The 24,903-nt window shown below is 46.8% G+C and overlaps 1 protein-coding gene across 6 annotated transcripts in view; it reads left to right on the top strand.

The window, feature by feature from the left end:
• Positions 1–24,903, top strand: part of Tns3 (tensin 3) — a 233,107-nt gene that overhangs the window by 56,423 nt on the left and 151,781 nt on the right. For all 6 annotated transcript variants that reach the window (XR_380972.4, XM_006514741.3, NM_001083587.1 and 3 more), the window contains one exon: positions 7,744–7,781. Coding sequence is in view for 1 of the 6 variants with exons in the window: in XM_011243727.2 (XP_011242029.1) it covers positions 7,744–7,781 (38 nt within the window). In the remaining 5 variants the exon portion in view is untranslated. The remainder of the gene's footprint in view (positions 1–7,743; positions 7,782–24,903) is intronic.

Raw genomic sequence — 24,903 nt, 5'->3', positions numbered from 1 at the left:
CTTGAGGTGGGGCACAGCAGCTCCTCAGTTGGTACAGATAGATGTTTGCATTATTGGCTTAGTGACCTAGAACCCAGTCATTGTGCCAGGCACACGAGAGCCTTTGCCTACTTGCTTTGCTCATCGTATGTTTAAAACAGGCTCACCTGAGAATGTGTGCTGGCCTGGAACTTACTTTGTAGAGTCAAATGGGTGCAAATGTGTGATTCTCCTGCCTCAGATCTCTTGAGTGATAGGATTATGAGCACTGGCCACCATGTCTTACCTGTGCTTCTATTTTCTATTTGTAACAAGAACTTGAGAATATGCTTTTCTATTTGGTTACCAAGGGAACCAGTGGGACAAGGTGTGTAAAGCAAGTGGTACTATCTATGGCAGCCAGACATGCAGGGCCCAGTTAGCCATTGTGGTGTGGGTTTTCTCCTGGGCCTGGAGGTGCAAGTGGCCCAGAGCACAGGACTATGCCTGGGTTCCCAATGTGCTGACTATGTTCATTAGCTTTCTCTTGGTAGAATCTAGCTCTATTCTCAGTAGCAACCAAAAGGAGCCCCTTTCCTTGTGGGTCTTTTGTAAGAGAGTAAGGAACTGGATAGAACTGGGTGGGTCGGGTTCATTTGACTTTCCTTCTATCAGACATACATCATTTCCCATTCTAAAAGACTCAGTCTAGAAGGGTGAATGGGATTGTCATCTGTCCAGGTTGTCATTGTTCATGCAAGCCAAAATGCCTTTACTGTCATCTTGAGTTTCAGGTCACTTAGATCATAAAGATCCCTGTAGATATGACCAGCCCCCATCACCATTTAACGTGGTAGAAATGGAAGCCGATGATATGCAAAATAAACCACTTAAAAGGAACAGTAATACTATTATAAGGTAATATAAGTATTTTTAGTGAAAATGACTTTCCTTAAAACTCTCATTCCCATGGAGCAGTGAGACCTGTGTTTCTCTTTAGTAGAAAGGTAGGGCTCCCCTCCCCCTCCCCACCCCCTGCTTTCTTCTGCTTTCAGTTTCTCTACACACTGTGTAAGAGCTGGAAAAGCATGTGGCCCTGTGTTTCAGCCTTTCAGATTGCACTGGACTCTGGATTTCATATCAGAACTCAAAAATAATAGTGTTTTTTAAAGATTAGTGTCTCTGTGAGTCTGAAATGGAATCAATACTTTTTTTTTTTTTTTTTTAATTTAAACTATGTCTTTGGCTGGTCTTGTGTATTGGGTGGGATCTTTGAACCTTTGAACCAGCAAGTATCACAGTGCCCTGGTCTGTTTCTGGCCTGTTAACTTACACACGTCCTAGTCTTGAGGCACTTGGTTTTTTTTTTTTGTTTGTTTGTTTGTTTTTTTTGTTTTGTTTTTTGAGACAGGGTTTCTCTGTTTTAAAATCCCCCAAAATATCTATACATGTTATTAGTATCTGTTAATTTTATCTTGATGCTGTGAAGCTCCTGGTTTTGGGTGTAGATCTTTGAAGAGAGAATTTCCACTTGAAATCTGAAGTTTTGACATTGGTGTGAGAGACTCACTTAAATTAATTTTGAGAAACTGGCAAGCAGCCCCTTCTGAATAATCATGTTTTGTTTGCCAAGGTTCTTTCAAATAAAAAAACGGTGATCCCGAGTAAGTGGCTAGTTTAGCTAACAACTCACAGCTGCACCAGTCCTGTTGCTAGCTGGTCCGTTCCCACATGTCATCCCATTCCCAGACAATCCGGAGACACTCACTGCAAATCTCCCCTCTGCTCTCACAGAACAGTGAAGAGGTGTTTACTGAATTTTTTCATTAGAATATTCATTTGTAGAAAGATTTATTTATTTATTTATTTATTTATTTATTTATTTATTTGTATATGGTTGTTTTGCTTGTATATATGGCTGCATACCAAAAGAAGGTATTGGATCCTCTGGGACTACAGTTATAGACAGCTGTGAACTGCCATGTGGGAACTGAACTCAGGACCTCTGAAAGAACAGCCAGCTCTCTTAACAGCTGAGCCATTTCTCCAGCTCTCATCAGGGCCTTCTTGAGTGAAGCTGGCTTTTTATCTCAAGTGTCTGCTGGTAACTGGTATAAGTTAGTCTTGATCTCTAAATGCCTGCAGAGTTATCTATTCGCACTTTCCATACTGTGTAAATGCAGGAGAAAGGGGAAGAGAGGTGAGAAAAATATTTCGGACTCATCAACTCATTATGAAGTCTTGGGGACCTGGAGGTCTATAGATCCCTCTAACAGCTACTGACCTAGACCAGGTGGGATCTAACTGTGTCTAAGGGTGACTCCCACAAGGATGAAGTGAGGGGGAAGCTAGACTAAATATGATTCTGTCAGCAAGGAGGAAGTGGGAGAGGAAGGTTGCAGTAAATATTATTAGGGGGGTTTCTACCCCACCTTTGATCATTTAGTTCCCATAAAAAGACACAAAACCTTTATATTTAATTTTTTTTTTTCAGGACAGGGTTTCTCTGTGTAGCCCTGGCTGTCCTGGAGCTCACTCTATAGACCAGGCTGGCCTCGAACTCAGAAATCCGCCTGCCTCTACCTCCTGAGTGCTGGGATTAAAGGCGTGCACTACCACGCCCGGCTACCTTTATATTTATAATAAGCCTTAAAGCATTAGAGCTGGACAAATATCAACCCTCTCTTCTAGTTTGTCTTCCCTGTCAGTAACCCTGAGATATATCACTTGCCATCTTCCGCCTGGGCCACTTCTACTACAACAGGTCAGCTCTCATGACCATGCTCCCACAATCCACCTTCCTTGTGGCTTTTCCTTCTTTCTCCTCCTTTTTCTCCTCCCTTCCCTCCTCCTGGTCTTTAGTCTGGGACCCAAAGCCCCGCCTACCTCTCTTCTGCCCTGCTACAGGCTGTATTATATTTATTCAACCGATAGTTTTAAATTAAGGAGCAAGGTTTACACAACAAAAGGTGGAATGTGAGAGTTCTCTAGTCTTGTGGCAACTAGACCTTGGGATACAGAATATAGCATCACAATACACAGCAGCAGAGCAAACCTTGACCTGTGAGGATCGAACCAGCAGGAGACACTGGCCAGCATGAGAGTAGGCGGGTTTCTGAAGCATCTCAGAACACGTGTGTGGAGACTCCCAGAGCACGCCATCTTTCTGGGGAAAACTGCATGGCTGTGGAAATATCCGACAGACCGGAGGCCAGCTGGGAGACACAGTTCTGTCAGTGGACAGAAGAGAAGGCACCCAGTTGTTACACACCGTAAGTCCAAGGTCCTCTGGGGATTTGGTGGTGAGTGAGGACTGGGAAGACTGAGTAAACCCCTGAGTCCCATGAGCCTGCTGTTGAGGGGAAGGTCACGGGCCAGGAGGAAGGAAGCTGCTCTGTTAAGTGGCATGAGCAGCTGATGGTAGCATTGACAGATGCTGCTATGTCCTCTTTCTGGCCTTTTTTTTGTTTTTAGTCATGAGAAAGCTGAGGCCAGACTGTGAGAGACTCTCTGCCCTTCAGTCTGGGGCATAAAGGGTGATTTCAGCAGGAAGAAGTTGGTCAGGATTGGCAGAAGTGGATGAGTAACATCCCTGTTTTTGTTTGTTTGGTTGGTTGGTTTTAATTTTTAAATTTATTTTTTACTTTGCATCTTTGGATGAGACAAACATATAGGTTGATCTGAGACTTTATAAACCAAGATGCTTCAAAATTTAAAATTTGGATGTGCAAGATAGCCTGGATTTTGGAACATTGCAAACTTTGGACTTTGGGGAGCAAATAATAAACTAGCAAAGTCTATGAAAGTCTTCCCAAGTCTGAACTGCCCTGGTCCTAAGCAGGCTTGAGAAGGGGCACTCTGCCTATACTTACGAGGATGAGCAGGATTCTCGCCCCTGTGTGATTGTGATAAAGTCCTGGCAGAATTGCAGTGTGCCGACAGTGTGATACAACATAACAATACCATATGGGTTTTCATCCACCAGTAATGGCAGGGAGGCAGAATCACAGCCTGAGGGAACACCAGTTGATAGCCTAGAAATCATGTAGTTCTGAGTTGAATTTTCCTTTGGCAAGTGAATCGAGAGCTGGTGACTTAAACACATGGAATCTCAGCACTTGAGAGACTGAGGCAGGAGGGTTGAAATAAGTTGGGCTAGCCTGAGATACAAAGTGAGGCTCTGTCTCAAGAGCAACAGCAACAGAGTTTTTCCCTTCGGTCTTTTTTAAAAAAAAAATTTAACTAATTGATCAACTAATTTAAGATTTAGTTACTTTTGTTTTGCCTGCATGAGTACCTGCACCACATTTGTATCTCATGCCTATGGAGGTCAAAAAAAGGTGTCAGAACTCATGGAACTTGAGTTACAAATGGCTGTGAGCCACCATGTGGGTGTTGGGAATTGAACCTGGGTTGTCTGGAAGAACAGTAGTACTCTTAACCACTGAGCCGTCTCTGCAACCCTATGCATTTATAAACTCTTAGTAGATCAGGACCATTGGTTTAATAGGCAGTTGTTAAGCATTTATGAAAATCTAGAGAGTAATTGGTGTGCATTAAATCAATGTGTGAAACTGTCAGAGAATAAAAATAATAATTTTTAAAAAAGCTTCGTATTTAGATCAAAGTGTGATAACTTCTGGGGAGGTGGCTGGGATTGGCTAAGGTATAAAAGCACTGGGGACATTTTTCCTTTGGGGGCCTGCAGCCTGTTGGTGGGGGAAAGGGACTTCCTACTTGCTGATGCCTTGGAGGGAGCCAAAGGCTGTGTGGTGCAGGCTCCTTGCTGTGTGTCATCCTACAGGCCATAGGCTCAGCCCAGCCACAGGTCATGGCTGGTCATCCACAGACTCTGACCTTCCCTCAGTAAAAGGAGCAAGAAGAGAGGCAAATGATGAGTTTTAGGGTTACCTGTGCAATCCGTGATAGAGGCGCTCAATAGTGAGATCCCTGCTGTGGTCTCCTAATAGTGTTGCCCTCGGCAGAATCTGGTGGTACAGGCAAAGACCGACTCTCCTCCAGTTTGCAGCCCGTCCCGAGAGATGGATGGGCTGCTAACATGATCCTGACATGTCAAGCTTTGGGGTCAGAGGCACCAAGGGTGGGCTTCAGAGGCAACCATAGGATGATCAGAACGGGCCAGGCTGGGGAGGGCAGGGTGTAGCTAGTGTAAGGGTCATTAGGGAGCTGTCAGCATGGTCCACTGAGGACCTAGGGTGTATCCTCAAGAGGCGGAGCTTTCCCTGTGGGTGATGGGACACTGCGTCATTTTCCATGGTGGTCGTAGGCAGTAAGCACATGACGGCAGAAACCTGGACTAGGGACAGAGATGCTGGATGTCACTGCGCTGTGAGCATGGCCGTTAGTTCCTTGGTGCAACTGTAAGCCTCTGCTCTTTCTCACTGCTACTTGGATTGCGAATGTGAGGCTTAGGGGGCCAAGCAGTTCCTACTCAGCCTCTCCTTAGAGGCTGCCCATCATCTGAAGGCCTGGCTGAGGTTGGAGTCTGCTGTCACTGAGACATCATGCCCATGGAGTTGGCAGACTGAGCTGAGTGTTGGCTGGTGGCTTCCATTTCTTTCCAGATTGGCAGCTCTGCAGGGTTGCTGAAGTAGCCCTGTAAAGTGGCAGAAGGCATCATATTCTTTGCCCCCAGAAACCACACAGTATCCTCTCTAACATGCAGACAGCAGTGATTCATTGTACATGGGGATAGTTATTAAGGCCACCATGAAGCTATCTGATGTGTCTGAAGTGCTGTCTCTTCCTAATTTTGTATTTTCTGCTGTTTCTCCTTTCCTCTGCTTGGGCTGGCTTCTGTATGGTTGTTTGTTTGTTTTTTTTAAAGATTATTTATTTTTATGTGCATTGGTATGTAGCCTACATGTCTTGTATATCTGTGTGAGGGTGCCAGATCCCCTAAAACTGTGAGTTAGAGACAGTTGTGAACTGCCACGTGGGTGCGGGGACTTGAACCCTGGTCCATTTGAAGATCAGCAGCTAGTGCTCTTTCCTACTGAGCCATTTCTTCAGCTCCATGTCTGGGTTTTTCACCTCTCTCGGAAGCTCTGTTCTTATCTAGTGAAAATCATTCTTGTCTTAGAAACCCTTGGTCACCATTATGTGTTGTGCTGATTAGAGGAAGAAGAATAAATATTTGTGGTATGTATTTTAGCAAGTCTTAAAAGCTTGGACAGACAGTTGAAAACAAGATCACCCACAGATAAAAACTCAAATAGGTTTTTAACTCCTGGGGTTCACAAACTCCTAGGCTCTGGGAAAATTTATCTGTTTAAGCCTTGCTTAAACTTTTTGGTCAAGTATTATCCAGAAGGCAGAGTGGCCCAACAGAGTGGAAACTTTGCTGAGCTCCTGAGCTCACAGCACCAAGCTGCAATTTGTTTGGTCCCTGTCTCTGACCTCTGAGGCCTTGTTGTCTGGGCTCTGCACACTTATGTCCTGGTCATCACTTTGTAGTTTGAAAGCAGGGGCCCATGAAGGATTCCATTTGACATTGATAGTTCTGTGAGGGGGAACAGAGGTTCAGAGATCCTAGAATTTGCCTTGGGGAGCTGGGCTGGAGGGGCAGAGCCCAGACAGGAAGTCTCAGGCAGGTGCCTTGGGGAAGGCATTGAAGCCTCCGTGGTGCAAAGCACCCAAGGGACCTTGTGGTGGTCTGATATGCAGTTGCTTCATTTCCCATTGTCTTCATGCTGCCCTTTCTGCCACGTATGGCCTTGTCACTACACTGTGCCACGCTGCTGCTACTGGCCCTATTCCTTGAGGCCAGCTGCGGCCTGCCTCCGGGCCAGAGGGGAGAGCCTGTGAAATCCACATTGGTTCCAGCACCCCGTCTGCATTGTTGGGGCCTCCCATGACACAGGACCCGCACTGCTCACATAATGGCCTCTGTTGAAGGACTCTTCTGTAGGAATTTAGACATGAATTTATTCTGACAGTGTCTGCTTGGGTCTCCCGGAAGTGGAAATCTGCAGAGACCAAATGAACTCATGACTTTCCTTCTTCTAGGAGGGCTCTGATGAAAGGCCTGGGGCTTTGTTCCTCCCCACCTCTCCCCCCCCCTCCTTTACCTTTCCCCTCCTTCTCCCCCTGTCTTTGCCCTCCCCCTCCTTCCCCTCCCCCTTCCCCTCCCCCTCCTTCCCCCTCCCCCCTCTCCCTTCCCCTCCTCCCCCTCCTCTTTCCCCAGGGATCAGTTTTAACTCTAGGCCAATGTGAAGGGCTTCTGCTTTCCAGGTCCTGCCTTTCTTCTTTGTGTCTCCAACTTGGTTGATTAAGTCTTTTAAAAAATACCGGTCTATTTATGAGAAATAAGTAGACTCCTGATAAATTTCTACCCGGACTGTCTGAGCTTTTGTTGTTGTGGTTTTCCTCCTCTTTCTCCTCCTCCTCCCCCTTCCTGCTCCTCCTCCCCCTCCTCTTCTTCCTCCTCCCCTTCCTCCTCTTCCTCCTTCTCCTTCCCTCCTCCTCCCTCTCCTCCTTCTCCCCATCTCCTGTTCCTCTTCCCCCCTCCTTCTTTTCCTCCCCCCCCTGTTTCTCCCTGTTCTGGGAATTGAATCATCTAAATCCTGATACACGCTGAGCACACATGTAACCACACAGCTATGCCTTGGTTCTCAGTTGTCACTTTGTCTCAGTGTGCCTTCTCTGTGCACAGCCACTTCTTGTCAGGGAGAATGCTGTTGGAGCCTTCCCCTCTCAAGGATGGAGACCTGGCAAATGTCACCTGAGATTGCATGACTAACAGACATCCTTTCTTTCTTTCAGCCTGCAAGTATTCCTACCACAAGAGATGTGAAGCCCAGGTAAGCATTCTGCAGTTTCCCATGGGACTTCTTTGAGCTGGACTTCACTGACTGATGTTCAGAGGGGGAGGGGAGCCTCTGGCCCGAAGCCTCCGAAAAGAAGGCCCTGTAAGCAGAGGCTGGTGGATACCACCGAGTGCAGAATGCAACTTTCATCTCAAGAACAAACCGACAAAGCTTTGAAATCTATGGTTTTCATTATAGAATATAATGCTGAAGAATTTGATTTCAGATAAGACCTCAATCATCCTTTCCTGGCCGTGCCACCAGCTCTTTTTCAGTGATGAGTGATGCCTACTTTCTCCGAGTGTTGGCATCTAGTCTTGGGACAGAGGCACAGAAGCAGAGTCAGGGCACATGTTCAGCCTAGAGGACTGTGCTGGCTCCCTTGGACAGTAGTTAGTTGTTCACTGTGGTTGGGGAAAACCTGGGCAACCTGGAGTAGGGCTCATTAGGCCTACTATGTGTACTCCCAGAGTGCTCTGAGGGAGGGCTGGTCCCCTGGTAGATGTGGACTGGGGTCCTTGCCTGTGATGAGCAGCAGGAAAGTGAGGAGATCTAGAAACACAGTCGGCAAGGGTGCAGCTTACAGTGGTTTCCCTTCTCCGGGTCCCCAGCTCTGGATTTCTTAGCTTTGAGATTGGTCTTCAGTGTGACTCGAGTCTTTGAAGCCCTTTCTGACTGTCCAGCTGTCAGGGATCTTGGTGAGCTGTAGGACAAGGGAGATGGGGTTCTGCTGATATGGGAGACATCAGGCTGTCTTCAGGCTGAACTGGAGTTGTGCTGGGGCATATTGGGATACAAGGAATGTCATGGCTTCACATGTGTGTTTCCCATGTGGGACTAGGAAGGGAAGATTTCCTCCACACAAAATCACACACACATATGTATGCATATTATGTACACACACATACACGCATTTTGTTCATATGTACATGTGTGTGCTCACAGTCGTCAGTGTACCCCTGAGCACACACAGGCACACACACACAGATGGAAAATAAATGGTCTTAGCCCTATTTTTTTTTTTCCCAGAGATAAATGACTTTTCCTTTTAAGTGCTTTTCTGGACAGCTTTAAAACACGCAGAGAGCAAAGAGGATTGCTCAGTGATGCTCAGTTGCCTTAGCCAGTTTAAACCCAGCAGCCTCTCCTCTTTACCCCGTGGCTCTCTTCCTTTTGTTCTGAGCCTAGCAGGGTGGCACAGAGTAACTCTGCTTTCCCTTCCCAGTCAGCTCTGCTCTGAGAAGGGCCACGGTTCCTTGGTCACACATACCCATGGATGGGACTGATTTCCTGACTAGTTTATTTTCTCCTTCCTTCTGTGTCCCGCTCACCTTCAGTGGCGCCTGCAATTGGGGATGCTGTGGTGAGCAGGGAATATCTCACTCATTTTGGGAGCTTATCTGACTTGTAGAGCTTCTGTCCCCATCCAGGGACTTCCATGTGCTTTCACAATGGTGTGTCTCTAGTACCCTTGTTCTCGTAGTTCATCTTGTCACCCACTCCATCACCTCTGATCTGAGCTGAAGAAACAAACCTTTGTCATTGCTTCCATTTCTGTCTACTTAGGATTCCTTGGTTCAAAGAATCGTCTAAAAGCCTTGTGTATAACTGATAGAGCATTGCTAAATGCAGCAGTTGTCAATTCACTGAGATATGAAAAGGTTTTCCCTCATATCTGTCTGTCTGTCTGTCTGTCTGTCTGTCTGCCTGCCTGCCTGCCTGCTTGCCTGCCTGCCTGCACCTCTCTCTTTCTCTCTCTCTCTCTCTCTCTCTCCATCCATCCATCTTTATTTTTTATTTTTGTTTTTATATTTATTTTTTTATTTTTATTTTTATTTTTTGTTTTTTTCGAGACATGGTTTCTCTGTATAGTCCTGGCTGTCCTGGAACTCACTCTGTAGACCAGGCTGGCCTCGAACTCAGAAATCCGCCTGCCTCTGCCTCCCAAGTGCTGGGATTAAAGGCGCGTGCTACCACGCCCTGCATTTTTTATTTTTAATGTGGCTTTGACTAGCATGACAGAATGCCACCAGCAATAACAAAGCACATTTTCATTCCAAAGATTTAAAGCTCCAGCGGGGCCGTTCACTGGAGAATGTTTCTTCCAGGAACTGGGACGTGGTTTCTCCCCCATCACTGCTGTGAGTTCTGGGTCCTTGCTTATTGTGTGTCAGAGATCTCACTTGGGGTTGGAGTCTTTACTGCCGTGTGTGTGTGTGTGTGTGTGTGTGTGTGTGTGTGTGTGTGTGTGTGTGCTTGTGTATTGCTATGCAGCCTTCCTGAATACAGCTTGGGAGAACTGAAAAGCTTTGGTTAAGGTTTGGACTTGGGTCTCGGGTCAGACCTCATTCGTCTGTGCATCATGTATCCTCCTCTCCTCGTTGGTCCAATGAGGGTGAGAGCTGGGCACAGTCCCTGAAGGCCAGAGGTCGAGAGTCATGAATTTGACTGACATGATCATTGCTATATTTGTTTTGATAATGTCACCATCTTGGGTGTCGGTCCAGGCCTGCAGTTGCTCCTTTAGTACCAAGGACATGGAGAGATGGTTTTGTAGAGAGGACTGAGTCACAGCAGTGAAATTGAGACACACTGAGGAGACCAAGAAGCCCCCAGTATGGTGCATGAGGTTACTACCTTCCTGAGTTACGGACACTATGTCCCTCAGTCCAGGCCATGAGGCTCAGTGGGCAGACGATAGGGAGGAGAAGAGACCTGGCCTTTGATCTTGTGGGCTTCGGGCTGATAGCAGGCCAGTCCACCTGCTGTGTTCTGAATGTGTCCAGATTCACGTGTTGAATTGTAACCCTGTTTATGATGGCATTAGGGGCGGAGCCTCGGGGAGGCTGTCAGGTATTGCTGTTGGTGCCTTGTGAACAGTGGGCATAAAGCCCTTATCAAAGATAAGGAGGATCTGGAGTGTCTTTCCCTTTTGTCAGATAGTGACTGCAGAGAGGCATGACTGGGATTCAGTCCAGACCTAGCACTAAATCCCTTACTCCTTCTTCCATCTCGGAGCGTCCAGCCTTTAGAACCATGATCCATAAATTACTGTCGTAGAAGCTGCCGCAGAGCACTAGGTAGCCATACTGTGACCGACTTCAGGGACATTCCAGCCTACCGCCACGAGGACCCCTTGGGAACCTGGGTCTGCCAGGCAACACTTGTCTGCATTTGCTGAAGTAGGTTGGAGTCTCAGTTTTCCTCATGTGTGGAACAGTTGCACTTAAATTGCATACAGCAATGGCCTCCTCTTAGAGTCTGCTTGAGATAACGCTGTGTAAGCCTTAGGGAAGTCAAGTAGGCTTTGTGAACTCTCTGGAGACTTTGGGGTCCCACTGTTCTGCTCCCTGGGTGCTGAGCTGACTCATGTCAGCTCCTGAGCTGCTTGGGCCTTGTGACTTGTCCCCCCCACTCCCCATCGGTTGACTCATTTGCATGAGGGAAAAAAGGAAGGAGAAATACAGAAGTTTTAGGAAGGCGGATGAAAAGACGAAGAGGGGCTGGGGACCGTAAAGTGCGCAAGAACCGATCTTGTCTTTGTAGCTTGCGGTTGCCATGGACATGGTCTGCTTTGACATCTGCCTATGCCTTGAGCCACACTTTAGGATCCTGGGTCATCAGAGGTCCCCTAAGGAGACCGAACATGAGTTAGCTAAGCTGAAGCACACACACCTGGGACAGCACTGGGCAACCACAAGGCCCGGGCTTTCAGCATCTGCTTTAACCCAAGAAGGACCAGTCTCTGGCACCAGGGCTCCATGATGTTCTTAGCACAAGGCCTATCTTCACTTACCCATACCGGCTGGGCTCCAAGCTCTGTTCTGTTTTGTTTTGTTTTTCAAGACAGAGTTTCTCTGCCCTGGCTGTCCTTTGTAGACCAGGCTGGCCTCGAACTCAGAAATCCACCTGCCTCTGCCTCCCGAGTACTGGGATTAAATGCATGTGCCACCACGCCCGGCTCCAAGCTCTGTTCTCTCTGTGACACACCCAAGATGCCCAGCCCTCTACAGAGATCACAGCAAGGGCCACATGTGTCTCTTCTTCCCGTTGCCCATTAGCAGTATATGGAGGCCTAGGCTGACAGAGGCGTGCATTTCTGTGAGAACTAGATGATGTTCTGATGCACGCAAGGAAGCCGGTGGGAGTTGTAGCTCTGCTGTGTGTTCAGCCGCTAGTTATGGATGTCCCCGTCTAGTGTTGTTGTGTCTAGACTTACCCTCCTGGTGCCCAGAGCACCAGACAGTCCTACTGTGAGAGACACAGGGTCCAGGTGATCCCCACTGTGGTAGGATGACTACACCATGAGCATTTGAGACAGAGTGAACTTGGTGGGACTTTCTTGGTCTTCAGCATTGGAGATGAGACTGTCCAGACCTAACTCTGTACGCTTTTCTCATATGGTCTAGATATTTTCCTAGGAAAAGTGAGCCAATTTCACTAGTAAGAAAACAAAACAGAAGCTCTAAAGTCAATTAAAAATTTCCACTAAAACAACAACAGAAGCCAAAGTCCCAGCCCCCTGTAGCTGAGCTCTTGTGCTAAACACGTGTTCATCAGTTTCCTGGGCACTTGGGTACACTGTGCTTGTACAACATAACTTCCGAGGTTTAGGATTTCTGAAGTTCTGTATCTGAAGGTGGGGTGGGCAATTATAGGTCAATAGGGCAGTGACATGTGACACTGTAATGCCTCACCTGACACAGGCTTGTGGCGTATGCTCAGGAAGAATGTAAGTAAGCGAGTGCTATCCCGCAGGTTACACTGAAGAGCTGAGCCTGCAGGCATGGCTGTTTACCTGTCATATGATGCCAAGGGCTTCTGTTCTTGGCTGTTACTGGAGGTGGCAGCTTCAGGACTAACTGATGACACCTCCCTGAGAGACAGTCCATTCTACCAGCTCAACAATTTCCCAGTATTCTTCCATTTGGCTCCCCACCATTCATCCTAATAATGGAAGTAGTCGAATTTTAAGCTGGACAATTTAACAAACATTTCTACTGAGCTGGGCCCACATACAACATTGACTTCAGGGGAATTTCAGCCTACCACCGTGAGGGCCACTAGGCCTGGCAGGTAACACTTGTCTGCATTTGTTGAAGTCTGTGCTTGAGAGTTTTAGACAGGGGGAGTTGGTGTGTGCGTGTGCACTGCTGGGTTGGTGTGTGCGTGTGTCTGCCTCAGCTGCCAGCTTGACAGCTGCCTTATAGAATTGTTTTTTTGAAGCCATTGAAGTTATTCGTTGGTGTTTGTGTATCCATAGCAGAATTGAAGGGAAAGTAGAGGGATTTCTCTCTGACTCTGCATAGCATCTCTCACCATAAATATCTGTTGCAACTGATGGTCTACACTGACACATCATTACCACCCGGAGTGCATTCTATAGTCGGGTCTCACTCCTGGTGTTTGTCTTTGTGTTACTTTTCTCATCACTGTGGCAAAAATACCAGGCATTAAACAACTTGGGGGAGAAAGCCTTTATTTTGGTTCGGGAGTTTAGAGGTTCGGCCTACTGTTCTTGGCTCTGTTGACTCTGGACCTTGGTGAGGCAGATCATGATGGTGAGAAAATGTGAAGGAGGTGCTGTCCATTTTGTGGTGGATAGGAAACTTCCATTTCCCTACAAAGGATTAGGAACCAGACATAAGCTGCAGAAGTCCCCAGTGCCCTGCTTCCTCCAGCTTGCCTTCATTCTCTAAAGCAACGATTCTCACCCTTTCTAATGCTGTGACCCTTTAATACAGTTCCTCGTGTTGTGATGACCCCAACCATAACATTGCTTTTGCTGTTACTTCATAACTCTAAATTTGCTACTGTTATGAGTCATATGTAAATATCTGACATGCAGTATATCTGATAAGTGTCCCCTTTGAAAAGGTCCATTGACTTCATGGCTTGAGGACCACTGCTCTAAAATTTCCAGTACCTTTCCAACTTCAACCATCAACTCAGGAACCAAACAGAACATGTGAGCCTGTGGGGGGGCATTTACTATTTAAACCATGACTCATATTTATGAGTTTAGACACGTGGGCGGTACAGTATATGCATCATATAGAGTATTTACCCTGCCTTAAATGTCTCGTGTGCTCCTTTCCTCCCCCAGCTTCTGGTGACCACCATTTTTTCTTGTTGTTTTTGTCTCTGTAGTTTTCCCTTTTTCCAGAATGTCACACAAGTAGAATCCTACTGCAGGCAACCTGCTGAGATTTGTTTCTTTTTCTCACAGCCACATTTTATATCTTCTCTTTGTGTCTCATGGTTGAGCAGCCCAATTCTTTCCAGCACTAGTTGTACCTCTACTGCTACAATGACCATAGTTCCTTTATCTGTTCATATCTTGCGTGCTCCAAATTACCACTGGGGTGGGAAAAGTCTTAAGTGTCTTCAAACTTTGCCCTTTAAGGGACACTTTGGTCTTTCCCATACGGTCCCTTTCCGGGGAGGCTATCCTCCCCTAGCTAACTTTGACCTAGGGGCTTTGTTCCTGAGAGGGAGGGTACTTCTGAGGCTCAGGATATGGGGGTAGCCTGCCCACTAGGGAAACCTCCTCTAGGCTCTGAGCTCACCTTGGAGTCAGTGATCCAAGTGTAAACTGTTATGTAAGCAACCAACACGTGCCCTGTGTGTAGAAATGCATGTTTTTAAACTCCATATAATCTGAGCCCCAAACAAAGCCATTGACTGTAGGCTCCTGGAGCTTCATTGAATGGGACCTCATTGCTTTACCGAGGAGAAACCAAGGCTTTTTTCTCTTATGCTTTCTTTTGTGACAGTGTTACTTTTTTTTAGCTGGGGTGGGAATGACATTCTGTAGCCTAGACTGGCCTCAGATTTATACCAGTTCCCACTACCTCAGCTTTCTAAGTGCTAGGATTGCAGGTGTGAGTCACTGCACCGGCTAATGGAGGGCTTTGAAGGATGCTATGATGTGTGGCCAGATTGGCAGGAAGGACCATATTGTCTTGTATAGTTAGCAGTGTAAATGTCACCTTGTGGTGACATGTTTGCTTTCCAGCAAGGTTCTATGTTCAAGCTATGTTTGTAGAGGATTGCTTTCCTTATCCCAACAATAGGCCAAAGGGGATTTATTATAGGTGTGTGCCATGTAATAATGCGTTAGTCAACACTGGGCTGCACATCTGATGGTGGTCCATGAACTTGCGTCATCTGGTGATAGTGTAGTGGTCTGGGTTGTGCAAGCACACTGTCTGGTGTTTACACAGTGACAGTCCTGCATTACCACGTTTCACAGAGTGAGTCCTCATTGTGAAGTGGTGCAGGTCTACATAATACTCTTCTGAGATACTACATTTGCTCTAAATTGACACCAGGATTTTAAAAACTACCTTTTTGATTCTTCAAGAGTCAGTCCATATTGTGTTGTAACAAATAAAATAGACCTAGTATATCTCTGGAGTGAATCTGGACCAGTTTGCCCTTTCATTTGACTGTTTGGCTGTAACCTGGAAGTCTGGCACATGACAAGCATTGGTCCCTTGTATCCTTCACAGGGTTTAAGGTCATGTCTGTGTACCTTGAAGACTCTTCAAAGTAAGAGGCAATCTTCCCATGGCCCTTGGTGGGGCCCTGTGATGATGGGCAGCTGTCAGTGGGGACACAGGTAGTTTGCTTGAATTAGAACTGGTGAGATTCCTTGGGAAACCTGCTTCTGTCTTTCATCCCTGAGATTCTGGGAAGTGGCTCATCTGAGGTAGAAGATCCCCTGCTGACTCTTACAGTTTGACCAGTTCAAACATGCATATATATTGGTTGCAGTCAACTCTGGTCATAGGACATTAATGGGGTATCTGCATGATATTGACCAGGGAAGTTGGGAAGGCCAGTAGGTGACACCTGACCTCCTGCAGACAGGTTACCAGTGAGGGAGGGGCACTGAGGATATCAAAACAGATTCCATTTTTGTGATGAGAATAACAAACACAAGCCACTTGCCCTGGGCTCCCACAGATAGTGGGGACCACACAGCACTATCTCTAGTGTTTGGGTCTAGAGGAGGGGGACAGAACTCAAGACCAGCTATTGATGAGCACCTGTTCCTCAAATGAAGATACTTGGTGAATATTTTTTTGCCTTCTGAATATGTGAATTTTGTGATAAGGTGTCTTATTCATTTCTTCTGGCCTTGTCTTTTTTGTTGAGATCAGAATTGTATAATGGGAATTCCTCTGTGTTGCTATCTGGAACAGTCTCAAAAAGTTTAGAACCTTTATTAAAAAAAATAAAAACCCTAGGTCTGATTTCTAATTCTAGCTCGTGTTAGAGAGGTCTTCTGTGAAATTAAGCTTCCCTTTGGGCTTGTGAAAAGGACTTCAGCCCCCTGTTAGCCCAGGACTGTGGCTTCTGCGGGAACTTGCTCTTGTTCCTCAAGATGTGCTATGTATAGACACCTGAAGAGAGGGGAGTTTTCTGAGGCATGGTGAGCAGGCCCCTTCATGGAGTGCTAGAGAACATTAGCATCAGCCAGCCTGCATCGAGGCCAGAGAGGGCACTGTGTGTGCTTCCTCAGTTCTTCTTGAGAATACTGTCTGCTCCTCTCATTTAGAGGACTCTACCTGGGTATTTCTGGAGACTGGAGTCAGAGGTCCTGGTCAGTGCACTTGGGCTGTGGCATCTTAGGGCTTCTGCCAGGCTGCCTGTGGTACTGCCCATCTGGCCTGCTGCTCTTTCCCCTGATCTTCAGGATCCCCCTTGTTGTCTGTCTACCTTGCCCTAGATTGTTTCCAGGAAGGTTTTTGTGATCCTAGTCCATTGATTCCGCAGCCAGGGTGACTGCCTGGATTAGATTCCTCACCTGAGCGCAGGCCAGGGTTTCCTGCAAGTTCCTGAAGAGCAGACCTCTGTCCCCTTCTTTCAGAGGTGCATTGGTTTAAGTCTGCGTCTGTGTGTCCATGTGTCCGTGTGTATCTGTGTCTTTCCCCACTGTATGTATGAACCTCTCTACTCGCCCAGGGGCTAGCCAGCATTCTGGTTTTCCAGTCCAACCCTGCTTATTGGTGATAGTGCTGTGTGGTCCCCAGTATCTGGCTTTTCTCTACAGGCCTGACTGGTCTTGCAGCTTCTGGGTGCAAAAGGCTGATTGGTGACATTGGCTGGCTTCCATAATGAAAACACAACCTCCTGCCTCATCAGCTAGCTACCCGTGTTCATTATCAGCTTGGGAAAATTCTTGTAATCACACTTAGCTCTGCCTTCCATCCCTCCTGCTTTCTGGCCTCAGAAGCAGTGGGTCCTGACGTGAACTTGTCCTTGTGTTTTGCTGCTGGCACTGCCTTTCCTACGAGGAGGGCCTGACTTCTTTCTGGAAGATTCCCATGTGAGCTAACATTTCATTCAACAACCCCCTCCCCAACTCCCCCATGCACGTCTTGCCCATCCTGCTTTGGGGCGTCTGTTCATATTTAGAACTTGACCTATCAGGAGTGTCTCCCTGATTTCTGCTTTCTTATGGGTGTCTCCCTTACTTCTAGGCCCATGTCACTGCCTCCTAGTCCGTTGACACCTCTTGTTTCTTCTCTTTCCAGATTCCACTTGTGGTCTTTTTAAAAAAGATTTATTTATTATATGTAAGCACACTGCAGCCATCTTCAGACACACCAGAAGAGGGCATCAGATCCCATTACAGATGGTTGTGAGCCACCATGTGGGTGCTGAGATTTGGATTCAGGACTTCTGGAAGAGCAGTCGGTTCTCTTAACCACCGAGCCATCTCTCCAGCCCCCTACTTACGGTCTTTACAAGTGAGGGAGTCTATCTACCCACTCTTTCCTTTACCTCTAGCCCCTCAGGCTGGGCACAGGCAGAGGAACACCCAACGGAGAGGCCCCCTGGGCTGTTATTTGTACATATTTGAGAAACGGTGGAACCTACCAAGGAAGCACATGTCGCACATGTCAGAGAAGTTCTGAAAGTCTTGAGAATCTCTGGTCCACTCAGGGCTCTTCTAGTATCTTCCCAGTATTGTCTTCCAGAGCCGAAGTTTAGGTGGGGAGAGGTATTCTGAGCACCTTCTCCTACCCTAACAGTACTTCTCTGTCCTGCCTGGGCAGGGGACCTTGGTGGTATCTTTATAGGCTTGTCCTTAGGTTATCTCTGTGTGTCTTCATCCTTTTTTTTTTCAAGCAAAGCAGATTTTTAAAAAAAGATTTATTTATTATTTATTTTTATATGTAAGTACACTGTAGCTGTCTTCAGACACAGCAGAAGAGGGCGTCAGATGTCATTAAGGATGGTTGTGAGCCACCATGTGGTTGCTGGGATTTGAACTCAGGACCTTCAGGAAGAGCTGTCAGTGCTCTTAACCACTGAGCCATCTCTCCAGCCCCTGTGTCTTCATCCTTATAAGACTTTCAGATACTTCACTTTGCTTCCCAGCCACCCCCTCCCCCCCAACACGACCCTGTGCTGTTGCCAGGTGTGCCTCTGGACAGCCAGCTGGTGGTTGGTCATGACTGTATGTGCTCGGGGCCAGTTCGTGGTGGTCTCTAGGGTGACCTTCCTCTAGATGGGGTGTATTCCATGTAGAGGTTTATGTCCTGCTGCCGCTGAATTCTTCTGTCCTGCTGCCACTGAATTCTTCTTCAGCCACTTCTAGAGTAAGAGTTTGGAAGAGAAACAACCCCACCTACACAGGGACAACAGACAGACAGACAGACAGACAGACAGACACACACACACACACACACACCTCTTTTAGAAGCAGGGCTGAACTGACTGCACACACCAGTCCTCTCCGCATTTTAACTTGCGAAACCAAGCTTCTGTTGACAAGGCTCTGCCACTTCTGTAAAGCTGTTAATTTTGGGCAAGGATTCAGGAAGTGGCCACCCCCACGGTCCCCTGAACACAGAAAGAGCCCAGAGCTTCCTTATTTCCACCTCCCAGGGGCAGCCGACTGAATTCATTTTTGTGTGTTTCCAGACTTTTGACTCACCACCGGAGAATTCCCCAAGACTTGCTGAACAAGTGGGTGGGTGAGCAGGGGAGGACATTGGAGGATTACAGGTTTTAGTCTTCCTGTTACTAAGCATCTCCCTGCTTACCGGATCTTAGGGACAATAAATACTTGCTGAGCCTTAAGGAAGGCTGGAAGATCCGAATGAATGGAATGTAGAATGTAGGGTAAAAATCTGCAATTCCAGTCTTACTGTAGATTGCCCTCCTTTGAATCTGAAGGGTCCCGTGCTTAGCTGGTGGATCCTTTGGAGGCTCTGATCTTGAAGGCCTTGAATGGGGTCAGGAGAGGAGAAGTGAAGGGCATGTTTATTGTTTGTTTCAGTTCAGCCGTGCTGAACTTTGAACCCAGAACCCCCACCTGCTAGGCCAGCCCTCTGCTCCCTCTCTAACCCCTCTGTGGGGTCCTTTACTGGGGACATCTTAGGCCTGGAGTACTGATGAGGTGGAGCAGAGGTGGCTTGTGAGTGTGATGTCCTACAGAGGTGGCCTGGACAGCGTTGTGAGGACACTGGTGGATGATAAGTGTTGGATGCTAGGTTAATGTCACATGGTGTGAGGTGGGGACTCTTTGCAGAATATATGAAATAAAGATTTAACTAGTCAGATATAAAAATTATGGTAACTTTTACTTTAATTTTTTTTTTAAGATGTATTTACTTACTTTAGGTATGTGAGTACATCTTCATGAGAGCTCATCTTCAGACTGTAGCTGACTTCAGACACACCAGCAGAGGACATTGCATTCCATTACAGATGGTTGCAAGCCACTATGTGGTTGCTGGGAATTGAACTCAGGACCTCTGGAAGAGCAAGCAGTCAGTGCTTTTAACCTCTGAGCCATCTCTCCAGCCCTTACTTTAATTTTTTTTTTTTTTCGAGACAGGGTTTCTCTGTGTAGCCCTCGGCTGTCCTGAAACTCACTCTGTAGACCAGGCTGGCCTCGAACTCAGAAATCCACCTGCCGAGTGCTGGGATTAAAGGCATGTACCACTACGCCTAGCCCTTATTTTAATTTTTAAGTGACGTGTTTTATCTTTCACTATGAGTCCTTGTACATGTCTGTGTGTATGCACATGTGAGTGCAGGTGCCAGCAGAGGCCAGAAGAGAGTGTTGGATCCTGTGGAGCTAAAGTAAGAGGCAGTAACTGGAAGATGGCTGCTGAAACTGAACTCAGATTCTTCCTCTCTGAGTGCAGTGTGTGCTCTTAACCATTGCGCTGTCATTACTTCTTATTTATTTACTTATTTTACATTACATCATTCTTAGACACTTTGTACAAAAATGTCTTGAAAGAAAATTTCCCTTAGTGTTCTGATTTAAGTTGTATTCCGGAAGACACTACAATTTCTTACTAATGGTTGACTGTCCTGTCCTGAAATATGGTATTTGATTAACCATTGTGAATGACTAGTGTGTGAAGGAATGAATTAATGAGTGACAGCAGGTTGAGACTACTGACCCAAGAGGAGTTGGAGATGTGATGGGTAGCTCTCTGTATTTAAGATGCTGGTTGAAAGGGCCCACGTCCACTGTGGAAAGCCATCTATTTATAAGAACTGGATCCCTCTGTGGTGTTGGACGCTTTCTCTATATCATCAGCCACTGGTCCTTGTAAATCAGCTACTTGACCAGCTCCATGAGACTGTGTGATGGTTTGAAATGGAACTCTCAGATTCTGCGTGGCTGTGGTAGAAGCTTGCGTGAAGTGCTGCTTGACTGGACCTCAGCCCTTTACTTATGGGAGGACCCTTTCCTGGTAGACAGTCTGAACATGAAGCCAGTGTGGGGAGCGCACAAATCCCCCTGTGTAAGTGCCACTCACTCACAGGCCTTCAGAAACAGTCATTCTTCCTTTGAGCTTTTCTTTGTGAGGAGAAAGGGAGTGAGGTGTTAGCAAATGACAGGTTAGGGGTCTGGACATTTGCACAGGAATCTCCTATGAAGTGTACAAAATACTTCGTCCTGGAATTGGGTGGGGTAGCCCATTCTTGTCTCCCTCTTGACTGCTCCCCTGGAACATAGTCGGTACTGTGTTCCTTGTGTCTGGCAGGAGGGGAGTTACAGCTGCGTTTGTGAGAGGCCGGAAGGAACTTATTCAGATCCCTCCCCCCACTCCCCCTCTGTGTAAGCAGAGATGTCCTGCTGGCACTCTGTTTTGGAGTGGGAAGGATAGACTTAACAAATCCCTTTATTTATAGTTGTTGAAAGAAGTGAGAGAGATGTGAATGTGTCTGTCATAGGACAAAAGGAGGCGAGGCTGCGAGGTGGATGCTCAAGGCTGGTCCCAGACACGCTCATGCTCCTTTCCAGTGTTTTACAAGAAACTGGATGGCTCAGTGTGTCTTCTTGTAGACCTGTCTGTCCACCTGGTAGTGTTGGCTTCCTTTCAATATGGCAGCTGGTGGTATCCATGGATGCACTCGTGGTAGAAACAACAGTTGCAGCCCCTTAAATCTGGGCTTCCAAAGTTCTACCATATTTACTCTGGGTTTATTGGCACACAGCTATGCTCCAACTTAGCGTGGAGGTTGAGGCAGGATTGCTGTGCGTTTGAGCCTAGCTTGGGCTTCAGAGTGAGTTTAACGCTCCTACTTTCCCATGAGAAGAAGGACGATCAGGAGGAAGAAGAGGAGGAGGCAGAAGAAGGTTTTTAAACTACCTTATTTCATTGGTCATAACAGATCCCAAGACAAACTAGGAAATCATCAGACTCAAGGGGAAGGGATTGCTGCTGACTCTTTGAAAAAAAGATTTTATTTATTTTTACTTAATATATGTGTTTGCCTGCAGGCATACATTAGGTGTTTGCAGTTCCCAGGTAGGTTAGATGAGGGTGTTAAATCCCCTGGAACTGGAGTTAGAAGTAATTGTGAGCCTTTATGTGGGTGCTAGGAAATGAACCGGGGTCCTCTGCAAAAGCAGCCAGTGCTTTTAATTGCTGAGTCATCTCTCTATCTGCATTGACTGGACCTCTTGATGGGGGATGACTGACTTTGCAAAGAACCCGAGTGATGCTATTATATCTGAAACACAAGAGACCTACCCAGGTGAGGGCAGGAGGGATAGTACAGGGTTCTTTGTCACAGAGCTAATTGTCATTGTTTTCCTTTTCTGTTAAACAGGCTCTCACTGTGGAGCCCTGGCCAGCCTAGCAGTTGCTAAGTAGTTCAGGCTAGCCTTGAACTAACAGAGTTCTTCTTGCCTTTGCCTCACAAAAACTAGGATTAAAGACCTGGAACACTGTGCCTGGTATGGCAGTCTGTCCTCACTAGCTAAACCACGAGTGACCAATGCCAGCATTCTGTCTTGTTAACTGTGATTGCTGAGTGACACAGTGCTGGGCACATGAGGAAGGATCTGGGGGAAATGCGGCTGTTCACATCAGACCTGATTCTTGCTGTGGAAATTGTCTGCTTATTTTGAAGCAAATACATTTTGGTCCTTGGCATTTTAAGTGGGGAGAATGGCTTAGAAAGGATTAGTCTTTCTCCAATGCAAATGAATTTATTAGTTTTTTTTCTGGTTCTTTAGCAAACATTTTACTTATTATCATGCAGTCTTTGTTTTTCTGTTTAGGAGACCAGACAAAAGAATCTGATAAGTGTTGGCTGAAGAGTTTGTAGGCAGGGCCCCGGAGTTGCTTGATGGTGGGAGTCTAGGATTGGCCCATTCGTCTGTGTGCCTGAGAGCCTGGCATGCAAGCTTTGTCCTTGGCCATGCATCCTGACCTCGTACTTTTGGACAGATCTACCACACAGGCTCTTACACCAGTCCCTGGGTAAATGGTCTTGTCCTGGTGTCTCTGTTAGAACTTGAGCCCAGTAAGTGTCCTGGGAAGGGTATCTTTCACTCACTAATGAGAATTCTCAGAATTTTGTTCCAATGATAGACTCACATTTGACTTCTGATGTTGGGGAGCCTAGAGGATGCAGAACAGTGTTCTGTCTGGCCTTTTAATTCTGTTTCATCTCCTACAAGACCCATATGGTTTGCTTGAAACATAAGGAGATCCAAGATGCTTTACAATAGTCCTTTCCCCCAGAACTCACAAGCACAGAGGTTGGAGAGGACACGCAGGCCTAAGAGCTGACATAGACTCAGGCCAGCCGATCCCAGAACAGAGAGAAAGAATGCTGGGGTGGACTTGCTGATAACTATGCCAGAGGCATGATCTTCTCTAGTCCTCTTACCTTTGGGGGAAACAGAAAGCCCCAATTCCTGTAATTTCACCACCTTGCCTCCTATCTTGGAGCCCTGTCTGTGGCAGGCAGCCCTGGGGTTTAATTGTGTCTGCCTTGCTGGCTTGTTTCTCATGGGGATTAGAGCAAGCTAAATTGGGCTTTCCCACTTAGTGGATAACAGGGCTTCTTGAGGAATGTGAGCCTAATTAAGGATTCCAGGGTCATGCCTAGCAAAGAGGTCCCAGGAGCAAAGGTAGAGAGGGCTTTCATCCTCAGAAAGGTTAACAAGTACTGCAGCCTGCATTTCATGCCCCTGTCCCTGAGGGTCCCTTGTTCCTCGCAGGCTCCTTGGGGAGCCTGACCTTGACATTCACTGGCCTTGGCCTCAGGCTTTGGAATTGTTCCAGGAGCAGCCTTGAATGAAGAGTCTTGTTGCTGGTGGGGGTCTAGTCTTGACTGGTGTTCTGAGAATGCTTTGGGTCTCTGAAACCTTTGATAACTGTTAGGCTAACCTTGTTTCTTCAAGTTCATGTGATGGAGTCTTGACTCTAGGACATGGCTGTGTTTATAGGCATGGTCTTTTAAGAGGTCAAGTTCAAACAAAGTCTCTAGAGTGGGTTCTAATCCCACGTGACCTTTGTTCTCCTAAGAAGACTCTAAGATACAGGTAGGCAGGTAGGTGACCAACCACATGTGGGAACAAGGAGAAGACAACTTCAAAGAAGGAAGTTGGCCTCCTGGGCCGAGGAAATAAAAGCCTCTATTGTTTAATCTGTGTCTGTGGGGCTTCAGTGTGGCCCCAGCAGTCTAGCATGTGCAGCATTTAAATAGAGTGTTCTGTTCTTTGAGTGACAGCATCAGGGGATGAGGAACTTTTCTCTTGAGTCACCTCCTCCTTTTATAGTGAGTGATAATCCCAGTCATAAAAAACAGTTAAATAATTCACCTTTTCTAAAGCTAGTAAGTACAATGGGCCTGTTCATTGGTTAGCGATATTTACCAGCAGCTGTAAAAGCTGTAAAGTGATAAAAAGTGCTTCTTGGAAAAATTTTCTGCCTGGATGCTGTTCTCAGCCTAGATGAGAGGTGGCCTGACCCACATTGCACTCTGGGTCTCAGGATTCTCCCAAGCTCACAAGGCCATGATATCTCTCCCCCACTCACTCTCCAGATTTGGAAGGAAGGAAACTGTTGCCCTCTGGCTTCCTGTCAAAGCTGAAGTGAATCTGCCTCCAGTTTTATGTAGCTTATCCTGAGTCACATCATTCTGATCAAAGCAATTTCATGATGCTTTGGGTACCAAGATGGTTCCTTCTTTAAGCAGGAAACTGATTCCTCTCCCACCTGCAGTGCAGAGGTGGCTAGTGACCCGCCTTCTCTGTTCCTTTGTCTCGTACCTGAAAGGTTATTGGTGGATTTATTGGAAGTTACTTGCATTTATTTACTGATTCATTTGTTTTGATGCTGGGAGTGGGGTCACTCAGGGAATGGTGTGTGCTGAGCTCTGCCAAATTGTCCCCCTAGGCCTCGTGCGCACTTACTGAGAGCCTTTTAGTGAGTGATGGCTGATGCCGCTGGGTTGCTTCTCCTTTCCTGATCTCCGTGCATGTGTACTTCACGCCCGCTTTAGAGAGTTGTCCTACGGGCATCTGGAGAACAATAAGAAAGAGGGCCAGTGGAGAGAGCAAGCACCCAGGCTTCCACTGTAGTGACGAACATGTAAAAACACGCTGGGATCCCGAGGGCATGTCTCTCCACTCTTCCACGGTTCTGTGGTGCTCTAGGGAGCTCATTCACAGGACCCAACAGGATTGGAATTTTTGATGATTCACAAAGGGTTGGATGCAAACATACCTTTATTCTATGTAGTAGCATGTAGTGGTTTTAACCATGCATCTCTTAGAGAAATTGGTAGAAAAATAATCACTCTTGACGTGGCTTGGCCAGAATGAAATTTA

Source organism: Mus musculus, chromosome 11, assembly GCF_000001635.26.
Source record: "Mus musculus strain C57BL/6J chromosome 11, GRCm38.p6 C57BL/6J".
Lineage (NCBI taxonomy): Eukaryota > Metazoa > Chordata > Mammalia > Rodentia > Muridae > Mus > Mus musculus.
Note: the sequence above shows the minus strand (reverse complement) of the source record. Positions and strands in the feature narration are given on the sequence as shown.